The sequence below is a fragment of the Cinclus cinclus genome, chromosome 1 (genome assembly GCF_963662255.1).
Source record: "Cinclus cinclus chromosome 1, bCinCin1.1, whole genome shotgun sequence".
Classification (NCBI taxonomy): Eukaryota; Metazoa; Chordata; class Aves; order Passeriformes; family Cinclidae; genus Cinclus; species Cinclus cinclus.
The window spans coordinates 150,288,373-150,297,135 of NC_085046.1; the positions used below are offsets into that span (position 1 = coordinate 150,288,373).

An 8,763-nucleotide genomic window follows, 5' to 3' on the forward strand; every position below is an offset into this window, starting at 1 on the left:
AAACACACATGGATCTATCCAAGAGATCTTTGCCAGGAAAGGAAATACTGAAAATATCCCTTTTTCCATAATCTAGATTAGAGTACATGGGAAGGAAGAGACAAAAAGAGAGCGAGGAAGAAAAACAAATCTCCATGGTAAATTTATCCAACCAACCCTCAGCTCAGTTCCCTGGCAATTCCATGAATATAATTTGTTATTTATTGGGATAAGCAGCCTCTGGATGCTCTTCCTGTGAGCCTTGCTCCTTGGCACAACCAAGTCCTTGGCAATGGCCAAGGAACCCCCAGAAAGGAAGGAGATGGTGCCTGGAGGAGACAACCAGGGCCCTTGGAGGAGACAACCAGGTCTTCAGCCCATGGGGCTGTCCAGTGTGGCATCATCAGGATCCTCATAAAAGCATGGATGGACATCAGGACACAGCTGATGGCTTTGAAGTTCAGCTCTTTGCTAAAGGTAATTGAGTCCCAAACCAACCCCAAAACCTTTTTCCAGATGGCCAGAAAAGACAGAGCCCCCAAAATTCAATGTGGAGTGCTCTGGGTGCCACCTCGGTGTCACAGCAAGTGCTGAGGGACAAATGAACCCAAAAAAATGAGGTTTTGAACCACTTTGGGAGGAAGGCTGAGGCACAGGGAAGCTGGGGAATATTCATCTCAGTTTAAGGAGTTTTCCCCCAGTTTTCCCTGTGCTCCACGTGCATAGCAAAGGTTTGTGGGGCACCTTAGGCCCAAGGTCCCAGGAGGATGCATTATCCAAAGGAAGGCACATCCAAGGACCAACACAAGTGATGCATTCTTCCCAAATTAACCAATAAATTGCAGATCATATCCCACTGACCCATCCCTCCTGCTGGAAAAGCTGTCATTAACATCTGTGTCAGTTTAATTAAAAGAGGGGGAAAAGGGAGGGGGGGGAGAAAAGCCATAAAACCACTTTTGTTACCAGTATTTCTGTACAACTGCATCCACCTTTCATTTATCACGCCTTGAAGAGGGGACAAAGGTGGAACTTGAAGGTTTGTGGAGCTTTTGTTTGGGTTTTGACACAGAATAGGAGAAGCAGGTACAAGGCATGGCTAAAATGTGCCAACACCTGGGTTTTGCTGTCATAAATAGAGAAAAAAAGCCCAGTGCACCTCTGAACAATCAATGGAAGTGACAAAAAAGCTTGAACTTGGCAGTTTAAGGCTGAATTTTGGCTTGGTTTGTGTCGAGCAGGTCCACAGGCAAGCAGAGTAGGCAGGACAGATGACACAGAGAGGGCAGGAGGACACATCTCCCATGGGACAGCTGAGAACTTCTGGCAAAAACCTTGACAAAACACCTGGGAAGATCCTGGGAGCTGAGAGACAGCAGATGTGGAAGGTTGGGTGGCAGAGTCACCTCTAGCAGTCCATGGGCACCATCAGGCATTGAAGGCTGGACCTAAAGATCTGGGTGTTGACATCTTCTCCTCGGACTTCACCAAATTTTTCAGACCTGTTGCCCATGGTCATTCAGGTATCACCATTGTGGTGGTCACCATGACAAGTCCAAAGTGGGGAAACTGAGGCACCAAGTCTTAGTAAAATGCAGATTCGCTTCAGAGTCCTGCTGCCAGGGTAACTCTGCCATTTAGACTTGACTCAGACCCCAAAACCTGGCATTTAGCACTAAAATGCACCTGGAAAAAAAGTCATTCCCAAAGGAGGTGGAACAAGCTGGCCCAGAGGTTTCTATGAGGAAGGACAGCAACAGGGAGGAGATGGATTTGATGCTCACAACTGGAAAGGATGTGGAGATGAAGCACCCAAAAGCTGCTTGAGAGGGTGGGGGACCCTCATGCTGGGTACAATATTGGGATTTTCCATAAAAGAGTTCCTAATCCCTGGAGCAAGGAAACACACACACGTCCCATCTCAGGTAACAACAGGAGCAAGTTTATTCAGGTCTGGCACTTACAGAACTTGGAAGGACAAGGTACATGGCATTGGTTTTCCAGAAAAGTCATCCCAGGAGCAGAAGAAACGAGATTATTTTATAAAAAGAGACTGCAGCTGCGAGGGGCCTGGAATGTGTCTCCTTTTGGATCCTGCATTCCCACTGCCTGTGCCACCCATGTGCTGGAGCAGACCTGGCGGTGCTTGGGGTGATTCTGTTCTCAGCGAGTCCCAGCCTGGTTTAACCAACCTTAGAAATGAGGGGGGAGGTGAGGAGGTGTTATTAATAGGTAGAAAAAGCAGAAACCCTTCCAAAATTATCCACCTTGGCAAAGGAGGAGCGAGAGTGCAGCGGGAGAGGTCCACAGGAGGAGAACAGCTCGGCCAAATCGCCCAGGTCTCCAACACTTGGAAGAGCAAAAAGTCTGGGAAACAATCACCTTGGAAGCCTGCTGAGAAGTAGAGGATCTCCTTGCAGACAGCAACAGAGAAGATATTGGCTAACGAGACCCGTGGGAGGTGGCTCTTCCTCAGGCAGCCCCATCACTGGCGAGCCTGGAGGACGTAGAGGAGGCTGATGAGAATTCCCAAGGCCAGGATCGTGGAACTGGCTCGGACGCTGCTGGAACCGCTGATGTTGCAGAGGAAGGAGTCGCAGCAGTAAACGGAGGCGGCCGCTATTCCCAGGTTGATCCCAGCGCTGGGGCAGATGGGAGAGCATCCCTTGGAGATGGACTGGCCGGATTTGCCGCCTGGATTTGGGGAGGGGTAGAGAGGAAGGAAAAGAGACAGGTTTAGAATGGGTTTTCTTGGGGGTTTCTGACCACCTGCTCCGCAAAGGAATTACAGCACTGCAATAGCCAGGCTGGCACAGAGAGGATGAAGTGGTTCTTGGAGACAGGAATCCCAGCCAGCCCATCTTATCAAGGATCACCTGTGATAAGCTCCCACAAACACCCCAGAGACCACACAACACCCCTTTGGATTGGCCAATGTTCAGCCGCAACAGCTCTGGTGAGGAATCCCAAAAATCCCTCTTGAGGTTCACTCTGGGGCTCCTCTAGGGAGACAGGGAGCACTGGGGAGATACTCGGGAGCCATGTCTGCATTTCCAGAGAGGCACAGCACATGTTAAGAGGCAGGAAAGAGGAAACCATTAGCACTGGGCTACAAAGGAAGTTTAAAAAAGCTCCTAGTCTCTGTTTGCGCACATCTGACCCACCCACACTGCAGAGTTGGGCATGAAATTCCCTCTCCTCCTGCCAGGGAGAGCCAGGATGGGCTCTGGTTCCTGCAAAGGCACCAGGAGATCTGCCAGAGCATCCTGCCTCCCTTGGAACAGCAGCTGGGAAAGACAGAATCCCCCAAATTTCTCCATGCACTCAGGAAGGAAATCCGCAACCCTCCCTTCCCTTCTCATCCACAAAAAGTGAGGCAAAGGTAGGATTCAGGAATGAAGAACCCAAACACGAGGCAAAAAATCAGCAAGAATAGCAACCCTGCAGCTTCCCACACAGGGAGCCTGCAGCATCCTCCACGCTTTCACTTATTCATCAGCAAACTCCCCGCCCCCAGCCCGAAATTCCCCCCAGACTCGCGGGCATCGGTGCAGGCACGTGGGCTTTAACGTGACTCCTCCTGGCAGCGCGTCCCTCCCAAGAATTCCCGTGGGATGGTCCGACACTCAGTTGCTAAGCAGAACTTTCCCTTTTCCCCCCCTCCCCACCCCAGCCAGAAGAAGGCAAAGCCTCACTGCAGCTCAGCAGGTGACCCAGGAGAGAAGCCAGGAGGGGCAGGAGGAGGTTCTGTCACCACTCACCGAGTCCCACTCCGACGTAGGTCGTCACGCAGTGGTTTTCATTCTCTCCACACTTGACAGGCGTCAGGCAGGCCCAGTTGGAGGAGGCATCCGAGCAGGAAAAGCAGATGAGCGTGTGGGCTGCAAGAGAAAGGCAAACCTCATTTAGGGGCTGGTGGGAAGATGTCCTCACCTTGGAGGTCCCCACCTCTGTCCCACGGGACGTCTCGCATTTGCCCCACAGCCATACTTTCTGTTTCAGTTTTATCAACCTGCAACAGGGGATTTTTTTTTTTCTGCCCCCCAAAAAAATTGGCCAAGGGAAGGGTTCAAGCCTCAGGGAGGCATTTCAAGCTCTTATCAGCTAAAGCTGATACAACCACAGCCTGGCACTTTCTGTCACCTCCCTGTTTGCACCAGCAATGTGTCCAAGATACAGCTGCCAACTTGAAACCAAACTCCAGAGATGAATTTTTGAGATTTGGGCTTGTTCAGCTCAGCCACCACAAACACAGTGTCCCTGCCTGGGGCACAGAGGTTGGAACTGGATGATCTTTAGGTCCCTTCCAAGGGAAACCATTCTGATTTTATGATTCTGTGACACTGATGGGAAATGCTCCAGGTGTCACCACAAGTTCACACCTTCTATGACCCAGCTTTGGGCACCAAGATCAGGCATTTGTAAATGGAAATTAGTTTTCAGCTGCAGAACACTCAAGACATGCAAGACTGGTCTTGATATAATTCTAAAATTATAGAATCTTGGAATCATTTCAAGAAAAGACCGCTAAGATATTTGAATCCAACCATTAACCCAGCACTGCCAAATTCACCACTGAACCAAGACTTTAGGTAACACAGCTGCGCAATTTTTTTAACACTTCCAGGGATAGTGATTCTACCACTGTTCCAAAATTTGACCAGTAAAGAAACTTTTCCTCATTGCCAAACTAAACCTCCCCCGAAGCAACTTGAGGCCATTTATAGCTTATCCTACAGCAGCAGGATGGACTAGCTGGCTCTCATCCCTCACAAAGAGGAATGATTGGAAAACAGCATTTGGGGTGTGAAATGTTTGTGGAGACAGCCTGGGCCAGAGACTCAGCAGGACCATGGGCACTTTGATCTCTATATTTTGCATACAAGAGCATCACATCCACGCTGCAATTGTTGACCTACATATGCAGACAGATCAGGTCTGTTCCCAGTGTTCCATGGACTCGGGATTCTGGAGCTCCCAGGCAGCCCTTCCACGAGGCACTGCCTTTCCCCTTCTGTATTTACTTTAGATATATCAGAGTGGGAGCTGATTCGGGGTGCGAAATGCAAGGCAGCCCCCTCCCTGCTCTTACCTCCTTCAGCCCCACCACAAATGGATTATCAAAGAATCATGGAATGGTTTGGGTTGGAAGGGAGCTTCAGGACCAGTCAGTTCCACTATCCCAAGTTGCTCCAAGCCCCATCCAACCTGGCCTCGGACATTTCCAGGGATCGGGCAGCCACAGCTTCTCTGGGCCTCACCACCCTCACAGGGAAGAATTTCTTCCCAATATCCAGTCTAAACCTACTCTCTTTCAGTTTGAAGCCATTCCTGCTTGTCCTATCCCTGTAAAAAAAAATCCCTCTCCAGCTTTCTGTAGACCCACTTGGAATACTTTCCTAAGGAAGTGAAGTAGGGGAAGCCCTGGGAGAGCTTCCTAAGACTCAGCAGACCCTGATGTGGATATTTTGAAGAATTATTATTTTGACAAATATTGCTCAGCATCTGTCCCACTCTGCCATAGCACTGCACATCTCAAGGTTCTTCTCATTCCTGTTTCTCTCAGGAAAATAAAAGGTTCTTACAAGAAAAATGAGAAAAAAACACAATTGCTCTCAGATGAATGACTTTTGAGCAGCCACAGCCGAGGAGGAGAAAAAAAACAAAATACAATCTCAGAGAAACAGATTAAAGTGGGTTAGTGGGAGATCCTGAATGTCACAGCAGAGCAGCCAAATCACTGTTTTGGAGTAGAAGCCAACACCATAACCCCCCAAGCAGGAATTTCCTGGACTGGCTCATGCATCCTCCAAGGATCCTTAGTCTGGCAAGGATCCCTACAACAAACTCGGGTTACCTGAGCACACCACAACCCACAGCACCAGGATTACAGGGCTGAGACCAGCTGAGTCAAAACCTCCAGGAGAGATTCCTCAGTGGATCTCTGCATTTACGAGAGGGAGAGGAGGATGGGACCAGCCACTGAGTCATTGTCCCTGGCTGGGTTGGCCACAGCTCCATGCGGGACCTCGAAGTGAAGCCCAGTTCTGCTCCCAAGTCTCAGGTGACCTGTCCCAAACTCTTCACCTCACAACCACCCCGAGGGGGCAAATTGACTCATCCCAGAAATCTTCAGCAATCAGGAATGAAGTGGATTGCAGGCTTCCTGTGGGCATTCTGGCAGGACAGATGTCCCCATATGTGTTTGGTCACTGCACTGAAGGCACGAGTGGTGCAATGCTGTTCATTAAAGGCTCCAGGAACAAACACACCAGAAATCTTTGGGCATGACATAAAAGTGCTGTTGGGCATGAAATTCTCTGCCACGTGACTCAATCCCTGCTCCTGCATGTCCTACCTGTCCCCATGTTTTCCATTGTCACACCTACCCCTTGTCTTAACAGAAAAAAATCCTTCCAGGAGAGGCAGAGTTTAAGAAAGGAAATATTCAGACCCTTTCTGCCCCCCCCCCAAAAAAGACCAACTGCAGAGTTGTAAGAACACAAACAGGCTAAGGGGCTTAGACAAAAGGCACAAGAGGGGTGGAAGAATTAATTTCATGCAGCTGTAGATGGAGCAAAGAGTTGGAGCTCAAGGTTACAAGAAAAGAAAAAAAAAAAAAAAGAAAAAAACCACCCAAGACTGAACAATGCAAAAGAGAAGCCTTGTTTTCACCAACGGAAGAATTTATATGTTTATTTGTTTGCTGCTTGGCTTCTCGGAGGAACAAAGACCTCACAAAACAGAGCAGGACGTTTAGGGGAATTCCTTCAGATAAGGGGTTGAATCATTCTTGCAAAGACAGGGAGAAAAACGCCTTTAAAAGCCCACTCTGGAGCTCGGCAGCACCAGGAAAATGCTGTTGCTTCTGCAGCTTTTCCATTCTCTTAGGCAAAATCCTTATCAAGATCCATAGGCAAGATCTTTCAGCAGGGGGTAAAGCTCTCGTGCGAAATCCCCCCAGGATATACTGGAAGCGTTTGGGGATAAAACCATCTGCAACAAACCCTTTTGCCAGGATAAAAACTTACTTTTAAAGCTGCAAGGGTTGTGGTTTGTTGTTTTTCGGTGGTTTGTTTTTTTGGGTTTTTTTTTGGGTGGGGGGAGGAATGGAACCCTTCACTGCCTTGGCCTGGCCCGCCCATCCTCCCAGCTGGGCTCTGCCCGAGACTCAACGCTTCCATTGCCAGTGGCTTCCCGAATCCCACAGGGAAGGGGGAAATGGGAAAGGGCAGCAAACAGATAGTTTCGTCTCCGACAACAAGCAGGGACCCGAGGGTTGGGAGAGCTCAGAACTCTCCCGTTTGCTCTTTGTTTGGCTTCTCCAAGCAGCGACATATGGGAACAATGCGTGGTTTTGCACGGCCCCGAGGAGTTTTGGATAGTGAGGAATGGAGTCGATAGGGAAGGAGGGGGATGGCAGGCCCTGCGACTTGGGCAACTTGGTAGTTTAATACACAGCAACAGCGTTCGCCGCAGGATGCGCCCCATAGGGCATCGTCCCTTAGGGGTCATCGCGCTCCGCACCGGCCACCGAAAGATGCTCGGAAGGGGCAGAACCACGAGCGGCTCTGCCCTGACTTTGCTCCATCAGCCATTGCCGGGGCTGGGCTGCCTCTCCCCCTTCCACCTTCCTTCCTCTCGGCCGCATCTCAGCCCATCCCAGCGCCGTTATCCCGGCTGGCTGCGCCAACAAAAAAAAAAAATAAAATAAAATAAAAAAGGGGGAGCGGAGCCGGCCCTGCTCTTTGTTCGAGCTGCAAACTGGGAAAAGCTCCAGGCTATCCACCCGCACAGCTGGAGATGCTCACCTATTCATACAGGCGGGGAAGCCCCGAAGTTCCTGGTTCAGGAGGAACTGCTGCGAGGCAGGTCTTGGGAAGACATCCCCGCATCCCGCTCGAACCGTAACGCGGCTCAGCGCTGCGCCTCCAAGCCCCTTCCAACCCCTACAAACCTCCAACTTCCACAGCCTACCCTGCCACACGCATCACTCCCCCAACCCCCAATTTGCTCTCTAACGCAGGGATGGCGAGAGAAACGATGGTGGCGGCGGTATCCCCTTCCCTTACCTCTCTCCACGCACAGCACCGCGGCCAGCACGGCGAACAGGAGCGCCTTCATGGTGTGGGCGATGTGGCCGGAGAGATGCGCAGGGCGGCTGGAAGAGCTCAGGGCTGGCGGCAGGGCCGGGCGCGGGGGGTGGGGAAAGGGCGGCGGCTCCGCCCCGCGGGCCGAGTCCGGCCCCCTCGCCGCCTCCCCCCTCCGCCTCCCCGGCCACGCCTGGTTTCGTTTCCCCGCTAGGGAGAACCAGGGCTGGGAAAGGGGCGTTCAGAAGAGCGTGTCGGCGTGGCAGCGGCTGGCCAAAGGGGAGCAGAGCCAGCTTTCCCCTAGCCGTGCCCCAAGAGTTTTTTTCCAGCCCCCTTTTCGGGTCCCCTCTGTTTTCCTGAAGGAAGAGACGGGAGCAGGGGACTGCCTCTATGCTGGACCCCACTCATCTAAGTCCAGTCCTTCCAACTCAGGTTATTCTGGGGTTCTGTGATTCTGTGACTCCCTCTACCCACAGGATCTGCTGATTTCCTGCCTCCCTTCCCTCCTCCGTGCATCTCCTCTCAGATCCCTTGAGCGCACACACATCCTCCTCCACACATTCCAGCCCCCCTTGTACACACATATTCCCTGTATCCAGAGCTCCCTGCATGGATCTTCTGCAGTCGAGACTCCCCCCAATAGAGAACCTGTCTCTGCATGCAACACCCCCTCTCCAGGTCTGCCCCCTCTGCA

General features: G+C 51.2%; 1 protein-coding gene across 1 annotated transcript; it reads right to left on the bottom strand.

Annotated features, from left to right (window-relative positions):
* Positions 1-2,055: 2,055 nt before the first annotated feature.
* On the bottom strand, positions 2,056-8,103 carry LOC134050907 (lymphocyte antigen 6E). Its single transcript, XM_062504325.1, has 3 exons — positions 8,052-8,103; positions 3,741-3,860; positions 2,056-2,673 (listed from the first exon to the last, which is right to left on the bottom strand). Exons 1-3 carry the CDS (start codon positions 8,101-8,103, stop codon positions 2,465-2,467), a joined length of 381 nt encoding a protein of 126 aa, XP_062360309.1. The 3' UTR covers positions 2,056-2,464.
* Between the last annotated feature and the right edge of the window lie 660 nt (positions 8,104-8,763).

Bases quoted from the DNA above. Each gene is read 5' to 3' on its own strand.
- LOC134050907 (XM_062504325.1), bottom strand. From the start codon at position 8,103: ATGAAGGCGCTCCTGTTCGCCGTGCTGGCCGCGGTGCTGTGCGTGGAG. The intron at 3,861-8,051 runs GTAAGGGAAGGG...TTTCTCTTGCAG, and splicing joins GGTGCTGTGCGTGGAGAGAG to CCCACACGCTCATCTGCTTT. The intron at 2,674-3,740 runs GTGAGTGGTGAC...CCCCAAATCCAG, and splicing joins CTACGTCGGAGTGGGACTCG to GCGGCAAATCCGGCCAGTCC.